Below are 18,830 nucleotides of genomic sequence, written 5' to 3' on the forward strand. Positions count from 1 at the left end.
TGTTGATCTTGGTTTATTTTACCAAAGAAACAAAGATTTAACATTGGTGGGATATTTAAATGTTGGCTATATGTCCGATCCTCATAATGCCAAGTCACAAACCGGTTATGTGTTCTTACGTGGAGGTACGATAGTTTCATGGAAGTTAGTAAAACAAAGTGTAGTTACTACTTCCTCAAATCATTATGAAATTATTGCATTATTTGAAACTATCGAAGAATGTGTTTGGTTAAGAACTTTAATACATCACATTCAAGATTCATGTGATTTATCCTCAATTCATGATGCCCCCATTATACTTTTTGAGGATAATGCGGCTTGCATTGCACAAATGCATGATGAATTTGTCAAAAGTGATAGAATTAAACATATTTCACTCAAGTTATTTTACCCGCATGAACTCCAAGAAAAGGGTGAAATAGATATCCATCAAATTCGCTCTAGTGACAATCTTGCAGATTTGTTCACTAAATCCCTATCTACTTCCACATTTGAAAAACTCGTATATGGAATAGGAATGCGTCGGCTTGGGCGTCTACTTTTATTAGGGGGAGCGAATTAACCATCCCCAAAGGATGGAACCTAAAAAGTTTATGGCTGTACTCTTTTTTTCCTTTGTAAGTTTTTTTTTTCCACAGGGTTTTTTACTTGCCAAAGGTTTTTAATGAGGCGACCTACGTGCAATGACTATCACAATGAGGGGGAGTATTATACACACCGTACTCTTTTTCCTTTCGCTGAGTTTTTTTTCCCACTGGGTTTTTTTTTGGCAAAGTTTTTAATGAGGCGGTTTAAACAGTGTATAATAAAAGGGTGAACATCCAAGGGGGAGTGTTATAAATATATTAATAATATGTGGATGCTTCACCTTTCACCATTTCCTCTTCCAATGTATGTTACAAATACATTGATATACATTAATGTACATTGATATGGATTGACGTTCACATTTCACATTTCATGAGCGGTTTTTCCTCTCTCAATGTAATATACCCTCTAGCCTATAAATAGAGGTTTTTTGTAAACTTGGCAATGCAATAAAAAGTGAGTTAACATTTGTTTCCGCTTCTCTCTTACATTCTTCTCTCATATTATATTTTCAAGTTCACTTTGTATTTCTGAGTTGATTCCAAAGATCACCGTTTACTTTTACATCATTAATCACTTATTTGAAATTTTTGCTATAATATTATGAGTTGGATTACAGTTTATGGACTGATTTGCATAAATTAATTGAAAGATTACACGTGGAGATCACATAGAGCCACCAAAACGACGACACTTCTCTTCACTCTCACACATCAATCTCCACCTCCACCTCCACCTCCACCTCCACCTTCACCACGTCTCTCTGTCTCTCCGTCTCTCCGATGGCGAAAGTCGTGCAAACCCTAAAGCGCTACTTCAAGAAGCCGTGGGAAATAACCGGCCCGTGCGCTTCGCCGGAGTACAAACCGGCCATCCCGAAGGCGACGGAGTACCGTGTCCCGAGCCCCGCGACGTTCCCGATCCAGGCGTGCGTGCCGACGTCGAACCCGGAGACGGTGTACGACATCAAGTATTTCGTCCGGGACCAGCGGCGCGACCGACCTCCGATCCGGAAGACGGTGCTGAAGAAGCCGGACGTGGAGAAGATGATGAAGGAGAGGACGAGCTTCTCCCCCGAGGAGTTCCCTCTGGTTTACCTGACGGCTAAGGTCGAGGAGGATGGGAACACAATTGGCGGTGGTTACCAGAGATAGGTACGTAATGCGAGCTTGAATTTCGGATTTGGGAGGTTCTAGTAGATGTGTGTGTCGAGGAATGAAGTAATTGTGGAGATGGGCGTAATATGACGAAGGAATGTGAATTGAATGGGCAAATTACTTCTCTCCGATATACGCTAATATGGACCTAACAGTAAGATAATTTTGGGGATTCGAAACTAATATGGAGGGACGCTGGAAATGTCTCTGTGTCTGCCCGAGCGCTCACATCCGTGCGTGAGCGAGCTTTGTGGTTTCATGAACTTCTCTTATTTGTATAGCGGTGCAATGGAATGTGGCATCAGAAAGATGGTTTTAGATGATCCGTTTATTTCGGAAGAATACGATACTTTTCCTTGCTTTAGCAATTTATATGAGTACGAACCTCAGTGAGAACTATTATGCGAAGTGCAATTTGTTTTAAATCTTCCTTGGTCTTATCATGGTAAAGGAAGCTAAAGAGATGTTGTGAATGGTCTCCCTTAGGCTTCTGGTTGTTTGTTGGGGATTGGCTCTCTCTCTCTCTATAGGTCTGTCACCAAGGTGACTTATTGCTAGACATGACCGTTAATCCTGAAGTGATAGCCTAAAGGAAACTGTTTAACCCATGTGATGTAACACCTACATAGTTTTTGCTGTTATCAAGGGGTGGAAATGGGGGACACTTCTTCTTTGTACCGTTTCACTGCAATCGCGAGAATTGGCAGGTTTGACTACTGTACGAGGTACGAGGGAGATTAGCATAGTTTCGAAAAATCAAGGGACGTCTTATGTAAATAACTATTTGAGCATGGATTGACTTTGATGATCTCCTATCATATCTTAAGGATTCGGACTGTTTTAAACTCATTTTTCCCTAGAAAAAATGTAAAGTTGGATGCTTCAAGATTTATTCTTTGTGCATGTATCACTTAGGAGCTACTGTTTCATTCTTTGGATATTTTGATGAATTGCATTAGATTACTAGGAATCTGGCTGCTTGTGTGGGGAAAGTTATCATATAAGAAAAAGTGACAAATGAAGAATGAGTTATCATTTGGATTGTGTCGTCCTCTTTACAGTATTTTGACCTTTTTACCTATTGTGATTGGTACAATCACCAGAGGAAGAGTAGCATTTCTTCAGAGAGAGAATCCTTTTGCTCTGTAGCATATGCGTGGAATCCATTAGCGAAGTTGTTAAGGAGCTCAATATGGCTTTTGTGTATGCTTGGGGTCAGAAAAAAGTGCTGCGGAAGGTCCAAAGCTTGATTGGATGATAATTTTTTAATTAAATGGTGGCTGGAAATAGAGACATATGTTATTGAAAAAATTGGGCTTCAATAGAAAGGACATGCTTAATATACATCTCTATTGTCTAATTGTGGCTTGACTTGGAAAGATCTAATTTCTGTCTCAAGTGAGACCAAGATCGCCAATCTGAAAGGCATCTAGAAATGGCTAGCAATAAGAATGTAATGTAGGCTTCTGAATAGGGCCAGGTTCACACTCACTCAAACAGTGCAGGGGCTGGAAGTTCTGTTTTTCGAAAATTGTGTTGTGATGCATCGAGGTTTCATGTAAGTCAATTAGTTGCATACAACAGTGTGTAGTATGAATTTCTCTTGTGGAATGTTAGCTGTGGATGACACTTGGTGTCCCTTGTTAGATCAAGTCAGAATAGAAGTTGAATGAAATACCTTGTAGACTAATTTCTATTTTCTTTGTTACCTCATAGACTAACCAGTAAAATTAGAGATGACGTGTAGGACTCTTGAGGGATATAAAAAATTTCATGCAATTCTGATTCACCAAGACAAAGTAGATTCTGCCTGAAGTCTTGGATAGAAATTGTTTTGGGCCCTCGCTTCTATTAAACCAAGTGCAAAAGCATAACAGTATTCTTGCCTTTATTGGTCTCTGCTCTCGTGAAATAAAAGCGATTTATTAGCAAAGGCAGTGTTACAAGACAAGAAAACTGCACTTATAATTTAGCCACATTACAATCATCATTTTAAATTTTGTTTGCGTCGATACTGCTTTTTGACTAGCTAACTTGACGTGGTTTATTAGCTGTGGGGTGGTCTCCCCTGGTTAATGGGTCCTCTGTGGTCAAGTTTTGCTGTTACTTGAAAATGGGGATGCTGGATGCATAGCTGCCTCTTAAATGATGTATCTGTTAATTTCAAGTGTATTGATTCGACATTCATGTCACAGTTGAGTAAATTAGCACAAGTATGCCAATTGGTTTCCCTGTTGACACAAGTACACCAATCGGTTTCCCTGCTGTCTGTACATAGGATAGTCCCCATTTGGTCTCCACTGATGCACAACAAGTTTTCTCCACTGATGGATTGTGATCTAATTAATGTAGCGGTTTCCACATTATGGGCCCCATCAGAATTTTCAGAGAACTGATTATGCATGTCATGGGAGAAAATTCCTCATTAGTTGATTGTTTAATGAGTTTCCTAAGGGTACTCTTTTACAAATTCATATATTTGTGTTTATGTGGCTATGGAATATCTTCGTAGGTGATAAAACACTTTCAAGTCCAAATTCTCATATGTGTGTGCGTGCGCGAGCACATGTGCATTTTGTAATGCTTTATAAGTAATTGAATACTAGGTAATGAAAGCTGGCACCTAGAGTTGATAAATGGCCGGGCCTGGGCCTGAGCCTGGGCCTGGGCCTGGGCTGAGCCAAGCTCTTAGGTCGGGCCGAAGGTGTTACTCGGGCTGACACTAGACACCTTCTAGACTAGACTAAGCATATCCTGTTTTGTAAGTAGGAAGATTCGTGTTTTGGTTGCTTATTTGCTGGAAGTTTAGATAAGGTAGTTATGAAGAGACCAATGGAATTATATGGTTCTTTAGTTTAAAAAATAAAAGTTTATAAGGCCCCAGGCTTGGCTCATACTTCCTCCTCTTCGGCTCCTCTGCTTCACAAAATTAATAATTTGGAAAATATTTTCTTGGAAATGATCCATTGCATAGCTTAAGATAATTAGCCAATAAAAAATGTTTCATTATCAACAATAATTTATATCTAAACATTTTCGTGAAATTTTTTTTCGTTCATCCATTTTTGTAAGTAATATAAGCAATTATTTTGAGAAATACATTTTCCAAATCTTTCTTTTTTGCGAAACAAACGGAGCTTTCCTGTGCACAACTTTTCTAATATCTGGCTATGCCTGTATCTTTCTGTATGAATGTTCTGGGTGACCTGTCCTCTTTTCTATATGCCTTGGTCATTCTCCTCCTGTAATTTGACTAACAGAAGATTTGCATTGCTCCACAGATGGCTTGAAGATTTGTGCCAACAGATTCCAATGTGCTCGTTGCAGTTGTTAATTTCCTTCTCCTTGAAGAGCTCCAACTGATTTAAGTTGATCAAGCTGTTTTACCTTCAATAATGGGAGTTGGTGGGACAGATTAAGACCGTGGCTACAATTTTATTGTTACCCTTTGCTTGTATAAGATCCAAACGCATTTTGCAGTTTGGTCATCGATGATTCAGTCGTTCCAGCTCTGTAAGATTTTCTGTCCTCTAAAAGTTACCAATCGGCAATGCCAGTTCCTTTCCCTGTCTCATTTTAATTGATTAAGTTCCCTAGTATCATCTACGACGTAGAAGCTAAGGTCTCAAAACCTATTTCTTTTTCCCTACTTACAGACGACACTTTGTATGGACTCTCTAAACTCTACAAATCTACTTGATTAACTGTATGAGATCAGCCAACTGTGCGGGGTTACTTCATTGTTGGTTATTGACGTCGATGTCAGTTTTAAGCCAATATGCACTTCTTTCTCCCGTGGACGTACTCCTCCTCAAACTCTTCTTTAGGCCATCATATACAGAAGAAACTCGGAACAATACAGGACATTGGGAGCTGAAAAGCGTTGTGCTATTCATGAGATGCTGCACTATTAGACTGTCCAGAAGAGAAAATAAAAGCATGGTGTAGTTTATATTGCATCGTGTGTGGAATGAGAATGTAAGCTATATGGCTGGTAAGTTACCCCAGGGCAAAAGCATTGATGACATTGGAAGGGATAAGGGAGACGCACAATGCGAGAAAGGTTGTGACTTCGGCCTCATCGCGCTGAGTCATCTGATCTGACAGGAAGCAGAATGGAGAAAAGGGAAGCAGCAGTAGGACTGGGAGTTGCTCTCTGGATCTCGTTCTGATGGCTCTGTTGTCTGAGTAAAGGGGTCTTGTAGTTGCACAACAGATGCTGGACGATCACATTAACTTAGCTGCAGAATCTGTCAAAGCGCTTTGACATCATTTCTTTGTTTGTCAGACCCTCCTGGTAAGCTCAGTTAGGGCTATTTAAGAAATTTGAAGCCATCAAGCTGGCAATGAATAATATGCCGGTCCGTGTCGATTAGCTGGTCAAATTTCAAAGCCATGATAGCTCATACCGTGTCGCGTTTTTTCCCGAAAGTGCGAATTGTAAGCCTTCCTCTTGTGCATTGGATTGGATAGAGGTTGATGGTTATGCGTTCTTAATATCACACGTCTTCATGGTATGTTCTCTCCTAAACGATGCCGTGACACCGAGAGTTTGATGTCAAGTTATATAATGTTGTCTGGATTTCCATCCTTCAACAATTAGGTCAATTTGCTAGGAGGGAATCTTGGTGAGAAATTGGGTAAAAGCCAAAAGTTTCGGGGCTGTTCACAGAGTTGATTTTCCCTTCGTCCCTGCATTATTTCCTGCGCACTTTGCCGGTCTGTTCCCTTTTCTTAAAGGGATTCGACCAGTCGCTTTCTGGGGCAGGGGGGAGTGTGATAACTTCATCCATCAGAAATCCTCACGAGGCCAAAAAACATGGAGAAACTGAGCCCGGGTATGAATTGCTTCTTGGATTAGGGAACATCTTAGAAATCAGATAATATACCAATGTAGAAACTTGGGAGCGATTCTAATTCGAAAATGCAATTCTGATTAGAATTATTTTTTATGATTCTGCTTCATGGATGAGTTTTAAAGAATCATAATGTGTTTGGTGATTGCACAAAATTTTTGTTTTTGAAATAGAAACGCGTTTAGTAACTATATAAAATTTTTGATCCCGAAAATAATTTCTCTTCCAAATTTTTGTCATTTAAGTCAAATAATTACGTAATTACTTTGTGAAAACAATTTCTCTTCCCAATTTATGATTCTCTTATATATCATATTGCAAATCACACAAAATATTTTTTCGTGCTATTCCGTCTAATTGTCGTGTTATAACAAGTCATTTTAAGTTTTAAAAAGAATAGATCATGTTGGGTTAGTGTGTGATTTCATATTAGCTCGGGCCCTCGCAGGCATATACTAAATCGCAACGAAGGAATATCAAATTCGATCTTAGTGTGAACGATAAGACATGTATGTGTAAATGCAAATAGAATCGCCACCGGTCTTTGAGGAAGGTAGGTCAAGAACCTTATCAAACAATCGGGAGAACAGTTCGATTTTACGCAACCAAAGAAATCTAAGGTCCGGAGACTTGAACATGTCGGTGTTTCCATCGACACCCTTTTGGCACCGAAGTTGAGTTTTCTAAACGTGTTTCATGCAAATTTTTAATTCATTTTTAAACTTATGAGATAAACCAATTCGTGTTCACACAGGTTGTTTTTATCTTTTTCCAAATGTTCTAAAACTAGACCAAGTCTAAAGTACTTAAACTTAGGCAAATCACAATAAATGAAATCAAGTGCGCAGTGAAAGAATCGCGACATCGATAAATTGCATGATAAACCCTAATAATGTCCTAAGCTCTTAGAGAAATGTGGTTTGGGCTTAATTTCAAAGGTGTTTATGATTTTCCTAAAAACAAATAAAATCTATAAAATCTAGAGAATCTAGGCCCAAATTTATGAAAATGAGGTCAAACTAGCCTAATCTAAGCTTCTTCTATTTTTAGGAATTTTCTGAATTGTTTTTATTTAAAAAAAATCAATTTTTTAATTTTATTTTTTATCTTATATATTTTTCTTTGAAAATGAGACCTCGTGATGAGAGAACCGAAAAAGAAAAGTGAAAGATATGGAACTTCATTCTGTTTTGTGATTCTCAAAAGTGATTCTTTTTCCGGAATCACTTTTTTTTGTTCTTATTTTTGCTCCAAAATTGTTCCCGAAAATAGAATCGGAATCAGAATCATTATGTTGCCAAACATGATTTTCATCCTTTTTTGTTTCAGGAAACAAAATCAGAGAACTAGAATCATTGCCATGCAGGCCCTTAGTGGTCTTTTGCCTTAGACTCTTAGATGATATCCTCCTATATGGTCCTCAAGTACAGGACTTACACTTCTTGATATGATTTGCTAACCGCTCTAGTAGTCGCTGCTTACTCGTAGATTGCGTAAATTTAGTGCATTCACTGTAATGTTGTGCAGAAGATGGAAACCCACTATTTACATTGGAACCATATCTTAGGATTAAGGTTCACTCTCTCAAACATTTTGAGCCGGTGCCGGAACCATAAAGAGAAAAACTACCTTCGTTTTGATCAATTTATCATAAGCTGAGCCAGAGAGGCTTCAAGATAATAGACTCTCTCTCTCTCTCTCTCTTCGGTTGGCTGAGCAAATGCATAATACAAGGGCTCAGCAGAAGAAAAGTTTTAGGGCTAGCTCTAAATTCAGAAAAGCCTGCTGTTCCATATAGTTTTACTCTGTGAACCATGCAAAAATAGCCAGGGTAAAGTAAGTTCAAAGGTAAAAGTAACAGAACCCTAACAGATGGTTGGCTTCCCAGTGAACTTTAGACCAGCAAAAGAAGAAGATAAAAGAAACAGTTAATGAGCAAAGGACCAGAACAATTATATTAAGGACAGATGGTTAAATCAAATGAATTGCACTGTGTAGTCCAAATCTCACTGCCATATCGGACGTGGTCCCTCTCCTCTGAGTGATAATTGCTTTCAATAAACGGCCTTGCCCTAGGGTTCTTCCACAACATAGAGAACCACAGTTTCCTCTTTGGAAAAAAACAGGTATTGGTATTAGATTTACTTGCTCTACCATTTCATATGGTTGATACCAAATAGGTCAATGTCTACCGTGGCTATCAATTCTTGTTGTCAATGAAATTTCAGGAGCCGAATCTACAAAAAATTCTCTTGTAAACTTCTCAATGTCATTGAATTAGGGTTTCGGTGATATGCACAATGTGAAATCGATGTCTACGCATATGAAGCTATTTGCCAGGTAACTGTCGATGAAGCCGAAAACCCTTGTTCATTGAATGGTCCCCAACTTTATTAGAGTTTTGCGGTGTCACTTGATGATGAACTCTCAATAGTAGATAAAACATGTGGACGCCAAAGTGCCTTACCTTTTTCAACTCATTAGCATGAAACATTATAGAATTTCCTGCGAGCATCACATACTTTTCGTTCTTCCATCCCCAGAAACTTAGTTTCATTGGTGGAAGATAATGCCCTAATGTACCCTCCACCCCAAGCACTTTTCTTTCAGCTTTCACTCGATTGAGAGAACTTACTAAAGAGAAGGGATAAGGCTTGACATTTCCTTCTCTAGTACTGTGCCGGAGCATGCCGATCTGCCGCTTGATACCTTAGATTCTTTGCCTGCAGAAGCACTGAAGTTCTTTTCCGGGTGATTGGTATATACACGATAATAGTAAGGTAAATGATCATCATCTCGGAAGATGAAGATGAGACTGCTCCTTTTGTTTCCATCTGTATGGAGTTTTTCTTTCTCAAAAGTTTAAATCAAGAAAAACCCTTGGTTAGACCCTTTCATAGGTTCTTCCAGTTGCCCTAAATTTCAGCCCAAGTACCAGTTCAGGATCTTTCTTTTGTGTTTTCAAGAATAAGTTGTGTTGTAACTGATGATACTAGCTTATAACTTTTTCCATAAGAGAAAACATAGGAAAAAGGTAACAATTAAACTCCTCTTAACACTAGAACTAATTACATGTCTTGGATTCAGCTAAACGGGATGCAGCAAGAGTATGAGACATAAGTGAGATGATCACCAGCTCAAGAGAAAAGAGAAGCGGTTTTCAAGCCAAGGAAGTGGGAGAGAAAGGCGGTAGTCAGATCTCAAAGGTGGCGCCGTTGAGTTTAAGTCGTCGGTCGTTGGAACTTCAGAATAATCCAAGGGTTGTTCGCATCCCACGCACTTATGGAGGTAAAGACAGGCACAGCAAAGTCTGCACTGTAAGGGGTTTGAGGGATCGGCGAATTAGGCTTTCTGCACCGACCGCGGTTCAGTTGTATCATCTTCAAGATAATCTAGGTCTGAGCCAACCGAGTCAGGTAATAGATTGGCTGATTGAGGCTGCGAAGCATGATATCGAAAAGCTTCCACCTCTCCACTTTCCTCAAGGGTTCAGCGAAGTGATCAACCAACAATTATTGTTTCCCCCAGGATTAACGACTCCCTCAATGTCACCATTCTTTGGCACAAGCCTTCCATTCCCAAGGCATGGACTAATGAGTACTAGCTTCGCATTACTAGCTGGCGGCGCAAAGATGGACACCAATGAGAATTGTGTTCGGAGTGCAGATTATGGAACATGGCTGAAATCGAAGTACTATTGGGATGGGATCTCAGTGTTGAGAGAAAGAAGCGACGAGTTTGAACGAGGGTGCTTTTCCGATAAGAGCAAGCAGATCGATCTGAATGTTCGAGAAAACCAAGAAACTATCAATTGCTCTGGAAATCGGCCGGTCTCAGATCAGAATCTCCTTCTAACTAGCCTGCTAAACAATCCCATCGAATATCGGCCCTATATTCCTGATAATCATTTGGAGCCCTCTCCCCACAATTCATCTTTATCTCCATTTGGGAGCTATGAATCAATGTCACAAGGAGCAAACGTCCTCAACACCAACGATGCTTGTTTATTTCCGTCTTCATCAATAGGTCTCAATTCACAGACTCAATCTGTTCCCGGTCCATCTAAGATGACAATCCCTTCTTTGATTCCATCGTGTTCACTGTGTTGGACTAGTGCTAGTCCTATCGATAATGAACCCAGAAATGTGAAGCATTTCCATTCGTTCAGCTCATGCTCCCTATTGCCTAGCTCCGCCCCGGCTTCACTTCAACTTTATCATGCTGCCCTTGAGACCAAATATAATCTTCTTTCACAAGATGAAAGCCGAACAAATGACCAGGATGGTAAGTGTTGAAGTTGAGTGTTTGGATTCTCATGTCTTTTGAATGACAGATCTACTTGGATGATGTTTCTTCAGCTTCTTGTTGCTTGTAATTCTTCCAAGGGAAGAGCATGCTTTAAGCATTGATTTGGCAAGCCTGCTTTTGCCAATTAATTTTGTGTACTGGAGTTATGATCGCAGTTTAATTAGAAACTAAAAGATTTGAGCTATAAAAGCTGAAGTCTTCTTCTGTTTTCAGTGCTAATGTATGCAATCCATGAAGTGTTGGATATTAAAAAGAATTACTGCTTTCACTTTAGTAGTGTCATAACATCACTCCATATTTGTCACTTTTCATGCCACTTTCTTTACACAAACAAACTTGATGTGAATGTCAGACTCTTATGAACCATTTAAGGTCCAAACCATTTTCAATTTTCAAGTAACGAGCTCATATTTTTTAAAGTGCCGTCATTGCGAAAGTGTTAAACTGTGCAATTACATGTTCCGTTAACACATATGTTGCCACCAAAGCTGTGATAATATCACTAGCTTCTATTGAGAAGATGTACTTATAGAAGTTATATCGGGTCTCGAAAGACACATAATTTCTGCTGGGCTGCATTTTCTCTTTTTTAAGATTTATTAGGATCCGCATCGGTTGGAACTTCCGGTTGCTGTAGTTAATATCTTTAGTTCCATGTAAGCAAGCCTTTTTCTCCGCAAGGGATCGTAATGTGTGTCTATGGAATTGCAACTCTCTTCATTGTATCCTGTTTGCAGTGCACATTTTTGTGCTGTATAACTTTGGTGTTGGCTCTAAATTGAAGATCAGAACAAGTCAAATAGTGTCAAAGCTTTTCTTTCTTCATACATTAGCTATGCCAAAGTACAGGTGATCAAGCTAATTCTTTTCTGAAGTATATTTAACTTAAGACGGAAGAACGAATGGTCATGGTGCTCATAGACTTTGATCATGAGTGAGCTATCTCTTTCAGTCATTAGTCCTTTCGTCGTCTTATAACGTCGAATAAAGAGGAGCCTAATCACCCACCTTTTCATCCTTTCATCAGATTTCAATAGTGCAACTCTACCTTGCTTAATTAGAAGCCTGCTAGCAAGATAACGGCAGTCACATGAATCAGCAGCACTTCAGGAAGTCTGTAAAAGAACAACTTCATTGCTGGAACAGGTTATATAAGATCATGGAGAGCAATTTCTATGGAAAATTTGTTTAAAATATCGAAAGAAACAAAGGCCGGAGGAGTTCTAGCTAGTGCGTGCGATCAAGAATACCGATAATGATAATCCGGCGAAACTGGATTACTCACTAGAACTAAGCCTTAGAAGTCACGTCCTCCAAACAAACATGAACCATGATAGATTTGGATGATCATTAAATAAAAACCCTGCAGCTATAGAGAGAGTTTTGGGAATGAAATAAATGAAGATCCAGATGAGTTTATGACATTGCAACAGCTCAGACAGAGGCTTTCACTGTCGAAATGTCTCAAATGGATACAAGAAAATTAAAAAAAATAATAATAATAAGGCAACAGAAGAACAAGTTTTGTGTTTGTCAGGAGTCAAAAAGAAAGCAAAAATGGATGACACAGAAGCCCCCAGCGAGGATCGAACTCGCGACCTTTCGCTTACGAAGCGAACGCACTACCACTATGCTATGGAGGCGCAACGATCGACATTTCCCATTTAAATTTATCTAATCAAAATTTCGTGTTTTTAATTTCAAGCTAATAGACTGTCCGCATTTGTGTTCAACGTTATCAGAGATGAAAGATGAAATTACTTCTGCAGAAAGAAGATGGCCTGGGCATTTTCTTTTGCTCTGTTTCAGGGAGTAAAAAGGAACGATTGTTACCTATATCAATTATGGTAGACTTTGAGGTGTAAACTTTGGCCTATATCAATTGCAAACCTTGACCATCATTTTAATAATCGCGATTTGGATTAGATCTCGATGAAACAATACATCAATGAGAAGTTTATTTGGTAAGTTCAAATTTTGAGTAGTTCGTGACAGCATCCAATATACACACGAATCGCCTACGGTTACGCAGCGCGTAAACTACTGTTTCTCTGTGATATCGGTTCCGTTATCAACCGCCTCGATCGTCTTAATCTCGCTCTTGGCGCCTTGTAGCTGTCTCCGGACCAGTGCAGTGTAAACACCGTCTTTGCTGAGGAGATCTTCATGACTGCCTCTCTCAACTATCTGACCGTCGGAAACGACCGCCACCGTGTCGGCACTCTTCACTGTCGAAAGCCGATGGGCTATCACCAGCACAGTCCTTCCCTTCATTAGGGAGTCCATCGCGTCCTGTATCATCGGAAGCCAATCAACCAATGAAGTGACAATTCCGGATCTCGATCTTGAATTAAATATCCAACTTTAAAAACGTATGCGAACTTCAAGAGCAAAATACTGCTCATATATATTTCATGTGTCACCTGGACCAGGTATTCACTTTCGGCATCGAGAGCACTCGTGGCTTCATCTAGCAGGAGAACCTTCGGGTTCATCAATAAAGCCCTCGCAATCGCTACTCTCTGTTTCTGACCGCCAGAGAGCCTCACCCCGCGTTCTCCGACAAAGGTTTGATATTTTTCGGGAAACTCCGATATGAAGCCATGAGCATTGGCCATTTTCTGCAAAAATTCAGATCATTATACTGATGAGTTCCAAAAAGGTCGAAGTGTGTAGTGTCCTGTGAAGGGAGATATAGTCAGTCTTACAGCTGCATTTTCCACGTCTTCGCTGCTGATTTTGCCATCAAATCCATAGGCTATGTTCTCCTCTATGGAGCAGTTGAAAAGGACCGGCTCTTGGCTAACTATACTTATCTGCGAGTAAATTATCACGATATCAGCACATATTCTAAATATAACCATACAGTGGACGCGACGATGGCATTATGGTTACTATGGTACATCTGCATCCAAAAAAAAAAAAAAGGAATTTATGACTCGAACTGCCGCTCATTGGACGTGCAAATGCAAAAGATCCAACAGATTGATGACCTTTCGGTGGAGATGTTCATGGGATACTTCTACCAAAGGAACCCCGTTTATCAGAATCTTTCCCTTGATAGGGTCATAAAACCTCTCAATCAAGCTTGCTATTGTGGTCTGCAGAGCACGTAGAAAAAGTTAGTATTGCAGGTTGAACAGTATCAACAGAAAATTATTATTATTCTGAGAGCGGCAAACTGGGTTTTGAGAGACAAGACTTCCCATAGGAAGAACTTACCTTTCCACCTCCACTAGGACCAACTAAAGCAACTTTTGAGCCGGGCTGCAGTTTTAATGTTATTCCCTGAAATTTGCAGATGTACAATGTTCTTTACGGTAGTAAAACACGAGATGGAACTTTCTATAAATCAAGAAATTCATTACCTTGAGCACCATATGGCTGGGACGGGAAGGGTACGCAAACCACACATCGTCTAACTCCACCTCTCCATCTTGGTCACTACAATACAAAAACACAGTTCATAGTGAGGCGTATCGGTATGATTTTTACATTCATTGCATGTTCTTACGCAAAATCTCTAGTAAATAAGATTTAGGGTACTTGACTTCCACCACCAGATTCACATTGGCGTAGAAGATGAGACTTCCTTTTCCATTTTCAGCTGTTTTTTAACCCAAAATCTCGAAAGCATCCAATAGAGTAAGAGAAAATAGAGGAACTAACCCCAAAGGACACTTATCCCCCGACTTAGGCATGGATGAAACACGGTCCAGAATCTGAAAGACCCGCCTGCTGGCTCCTGCAGCTTTCATTGCTACAGTGTACAACCCAGATAATCCAGAGACAGAGGATCCCACTGCAAGAACAAACCTAAATTAGACGTGTTGAGGAGTACCTGATAGGTATCTCAACGATCAACTCCTGAAAACTTGAAAAACAACAGAGAACATAATTTCTATATTGGAAATATCAGCAAATAGAACAAGAGAAATACCAGTGAGACTATAGAGAATGAAAGAGGTGAGAGCGCCGGGTGACATATGACCCATAATGGTCAAATTGGCTCCATATATGACAACAACAATCACTGACATTGTTGAGGCTGCATTTAGGCTTCCGAAGAAGATCCCAACAACCCTCTGCAGCAGAAAGAAAGATAAAGTGAAAAGCTGTTGAGAGTGAGGAGAACTGGAGGGAAGCGAAGAACGAGGAGGAACTCACAGCTTGTTTGATTCCAAGCTTCAGTGTCTCATCAACTTTTTCGGAGTAGCGTGACACCTCATATCCTTCTTGGGCAAAGGATCTCACTGTGCGTATCGCACCAAAAGACTCCTACAATATTCTGTGCATGAGCTTCCAACTTTCGCGAGTAGTACCGTAGAATAAAATGAAAATGCTTCATTTTTTCAGTGTACTTCTCCTCAAAGCACTAAAAATTCTACAGGAACATACAGTGTCATATAAAAAGCAAGGTATGCAAGTCGCTAGGGTTACTTTGGTGATTAAGATAATCAGCACACGCCTATGGACAAAGATAGCTGATTGACGAATTTTAGCTGAATGAGTGAGATATCTAAATCATTAATGCTGTCACATCATACCTCAGCAATTGAGGAAGCTACAGCAGCTGCAGCTTGTGTTTTATGGGAAAGTTCACGAAGAAAGCGGCCGAACTTACGTACAGCAACAGATATAGCAGGCACAACGGCCAAAGCCAACACTGTGAGATAAACAGAAGGAATGGCATGTTGTCAACCAGCAATCAGTAAATTTCTCTAAATATGCACTTTAATGAACAATTACATGTCAACTTCCAAGATGTTGCAAACATGAAGCCAAGGCCAATAAATGCAGTTGATAAATTTTTTAAGGCCTCAGACAGATTGGTGGTTGCAGCATTTTTTATAATCTGAGTATCCTCGGAAAGTCTGCTCAACAGCTCCCCTGTTCGAGTGACATCAAAGAATGCTATTTCCTACAAAAAATGCAAGCCACTGTAATTAAGTAAGTTGTGCATGGAGCAATTAAAACACAGTTGCCTTCCTATGCATGAAAATCGAGGCGTCAGCCACTGCAATACATGGTATTCATACACCAATACATTTGATCTGGATATACCTGATGAATAAGGTGACTGAATAAGTTCTTTCTCAGTCTAGCAACGACCCGTTCACTAGCAGAGGAAAATAACCATGCTCGGAGTGCTGTGCAAACAGAACTGGAAGGTCGACAAAGAGAGAAGCCTTTATCATGGGAAAGTACTCTGAATTGTAGTTACCATAGAATCTCACTAATTGTCAGCTCAGAAGGAAACAATTCAAAAAGGTCGTGATTTTCATCACAAGGGAACTTAGGTTCTAACAAATTTGACAGTAATTTTGTCACCGGTAGGAGGCAAATCCTGTGCCAGAACGGGAGATAATGAAGCAAGTGCAAGTCCTTACCCAGTTATAACAATTAAAAATATCTCTAGTATGGTTCTGTTGACAGCCTCCAGCGCTTCAGCTTTCTGTTCTGGTGATCTCATCTCTCTTGACACAATATCTATTATCTTCCCACCAAATTTTGGCTGCGAATAATGGTCAAACGCACTTCAATCAATTAGTCCAAGTTCTCAAAATGCTTCTTGGAACATCAATGCTAGAACTCCAAAAGGGAGAGAGATGACAGAACCTACAATTAGTATGCTTGAAGTGGATGCAACCAAGAGAGCAATCGTAGCAACGATCAACTTCCCAGCATCAGGCTTTGCCTGTGAACCAATAAGAAAGACATGGTCTATTTAACTATCGAATCCGCCCAAAGGGAGTACTCAAAGATCAAAGAACAGTTTAAACATAAGGTAGGTTTACCAGTGAGAGTACTCTGCCAAATCCCACATTTGCAGCCTAAGGAATTACCGAGAGGAAAATTGTATCATGAACTCAGAATCACATTAGATGTCAGTAAAAAAATATGAACAAGATGGCATTCTCACCGGAACAGCATCTCCGTGTTCCAGGTCTGTCAGATGACTGTCGATGAGAGTATCATCTCTCTTTCTTCCTCCCTGCAATAAAATCGGGAATGAGATTGAATGATACAACCAAAAATACAAAAAACACCAACATTAAAAAGGAATGAAGATTAAAAGTACAGTGTCAAGTCTTTCTTTCACAATTTAGCCCACAGGACAAAAGCACCCAAGAACACGTCTCAAACAATTCTTTAGCTTTCACGAACTGAACAATTAACCAGAGACTAGACTGCAAGATGACCTAGGCTAGAATTTATTCGAATCTGCTCATGGACTGATCACTGAAACCGACGTGAATTCACTCTTTCCATCACTCTTTTCAGTGGAAACGTAGGGTAAAAGTAAATGTTCAACACCACGCAACAACAAATGAAGAGGAAAAAAGATAAAGGAACCCAAATTATCTTAAAACCCATGTATATGGAAATTTCTTCCAAACAGATTGGACTTGACTCCTTAAACTCATTTAAACATGTCTTTCCTCTAACCACAAAGATTCCAGTCACTTCGGCATTCTAAAAGCATTATCCATTCAAAGTGGACAAACACACACGAGGAATCAAATCAACTCCAAGAAACTTCAAATTTGAAGCCCAAAAGAAAACTGATATTTTGCCTAATATCTTCATCAAATTATGAAGAGAGAAGAAAAACCCCAATTCGAAAAACATACTCCTCGTTGCAGCAAAGGGACTCTGTCGCTTCCGACGCCGTTCATCATTCTTGCCCGTCGACCAAGTGACGAGAATCAGAGCGAAACAACAACAAAGCCCAAAAGAAGGGAGAAAAAAAAGAAGATGGGTCGTGCTGTTTTCGTCTCAAGATTAAAATTTTCGCCGACGTGCGCTCCAAGATGAGAGGAAACGCGAATCAGAGGCGACTGCGGCGAAGACGAAGAGGAGAGTCGCCCGATTTATAGTCGCGTTGACTTTGAGAGGTCATTTATTAGCGTTGGCCCTAGTGAACCGTGACCCTTTACTTTTCTTGGCGGGTTTTGGACGAATGATTCTGCCTTTTGCCGGCTCTCTGCTACATTACGATGATTTGATGATCATGGCGAAAGTGGCCCCAATGATTTCAACCCCCTCCTTTTTCCGAACCGGGGACTCGACTGGTCGGATCGACTGGCTTTTCTTGGAGTGTCTGATGATAAGCCAAGCTCCCCGATTCATCACGTACTTAGCAGAAAAGAAGCAACAAGTTTGGAGACAATGAAGTTTCAATTTTCAACAATTTCACCCTCCCCATGCACACGTTGCCGTTGGGCAACTTCTGGGAAAAAACGGCGTCTCTCATCTTGGGAAGCTGACTGGAAGTTCGTTCACACTGGCAAATAAACGATTAAGTAGTTTTGTTTTCTTCATTTTTCTTGCCAATACCGTTGAAATTAATTATATGTGAATTCGCGCATCGATATTTGAGCGCCGCCGATACGTAAGTGTCGTAGAAGTTTCAGGAATTTGGGAATTGAAAACGAAAAGTCAGAATGCGTGAACGGTAAGATTTAAATTAGTTATTGATAATACAAAAATAGAAGTCAATTCAGTCGGCCCGACGAGTAAAGAAGCTGCATTTCAACGATCAAATCCGAATTCCGGAATCGATCTTTCGGGCAAACTTGATGAATGAAAGTTGCCGACTACTATTTACATCAATCTTATCATTACGTACGGATAAACATTTGTTAAGTATAATTAACGAGGAATATTTCTTTTTTTTTTTAAGAATCGATTACGTAAACTCGAGGAAAAATATCGTGAAAAACTGCAAACACTCCTTATTTAGTTTCTTATCAAGTGTTTTGGGCACAAATGTTAATAGAATCATCCTAGTAAGATTTGCTAAGAATCATAGATGTTGTTTCTTTTTATAACAATTGATTTGAAGATTGAATTTCCTTCGTTAAGTATTATAACCGTTGACTTAAGATACTCGCTAACAAAATCCTTCTATTCTATA

The 18,830-nt window shown here is 39.8% G+C and overlaps 3 protein-coding genes and 1 non-coding gene across 7 annotated transcripts; 2 read left to right on the top strand and 2 right to left on the bottom strand.

The window, feature by feature from the left end:
• The first annotated feature begins 1,283 nt into the window (after positions 1–1,283).
• Positions 1,284–5,351, top strand: LOC115734669. Of its 2 annotated transcripts, XR_007199131.1 has the most exons (3): positions 1,284–1,742; positions 1,905–1,986; positions 5,027–5,351. XR_007199131.1 is itself a non-coding variant. In XM_048281801.1 (2 exons), the coding sequence occupies exon 1, from the start codon at positions 1,371–1,373 to the stop codon at positions 1,740–1,742; it is 372 nt and encodes a 123-aa protein (XP_048137758.1). In that variant the 5' UTR covers positions 1,293–1,370; the 3' UTR covers positions 5,027–5,351. The 2 variants fall into 2 exon arrangements, 1 of the variants encoding a protein (XP_048137758.1); XM_048281801.1 differs by lacking the exon at positions 1,905–1,986 and having other exon boundaries at positions 1,293–1,742.
• Positions 5,352–8,999: 3,648 nt separating this feature from the next.
• Positions 9,000–11,119, top strand: LOC115734668 (transcription factor TCP5-like). Of its 3 annotated transcripts, none has more exons than XM_030665551.2 (2): positions 9,000–9,352; positions 9,689–11,119. In XM_030665551.2, the coding sequence occupies exon 2, from the start codon at positions 9,727–9,729 to the stop codon at positions 10,894–10,896; it is 1,170 nt and encodes a 389-aa protein (XP_030521411.1). In that variant the 5' UTR covers positions 9,000–9,352; positions 9,689–9,726; the 3' UTR covers positions 10,897–11,119. The 3 variants fall into 3 exon arrangements, with proteins under 3 accessions (XP_030521411.1, XP_030521409.1, XP_030521410.1); XM_030665549.2 differs by having other exon boundaries at positions 9,001–9,396; positions 9,677–11,119; XM_030665550.2 differs by having other exon boundaries at positions 9,001–9,381.
• Positions 11,120–12,480: 1,361 nt separating this feature from the next.
• On the bottom strand, positions 12,481–12,552 carry TRNAT-CGU. The gene has a single exon. It is a non-coding gene; the product is annotated as a tRNA-Thr (tRNA).
• A 320-nt stretch (positions 12,553–12,872) lies between these two features.
• LOC115734665 (ABC transporter B family member 25-like) lies at positions 12,873–17,806 on the bottom strand. Its single transcript, XM_030665542.2, has 17 exons — positions 17,545–17,806; positions 16,833–16,904; positions 16,708–16,743; positions 16,533–16,607; positions 16,300–16,424; positions 15,974–16,073; positions 15,659–15,830; positions 15,457–15,575; positions 15,077–15,187; positions 14,850–14,994; positions 14,579–14,711; positions 14,278–14,353; positions 14,132–14,197; positions 13,903–14,010; positions 13,618–13,725; positions 13,333–13,530; positions 12,873–13,201 (listed from the first exon to the last, which is right to left on the bottom strand). The coding sequence occupies exons 1-17, from the start codon at positions 17,590–17,592 to the stop codon at positions 12,950–12,952; spliced, it is 1,944 nt and encodes a 647-aa protein (XP_030521402.1). The 5' UTR covers positions 17,593–17,806; the 3' UTR covers positions 12,873–12,949.
• Positions 17,807–18,830: the final 1,024 nt, after the last annotated feature.

The sequence above is a fragment of the Rhodamnia argentea genome, chromosome 7, assembly GCF_020921035.1.
Source record: "Rhodamnia argentea isolate NSW1041297 chromosome 7, ASM2092103v1, whole genome shotgun sequence".
Classification (NCBI taxonomy): Eukaryota; Viridiplantae; Streptophyta; class Magnoliopsida; order Myrtales; family Myrtaceae; genus Rhodamnia; species Rhodamnia argentea.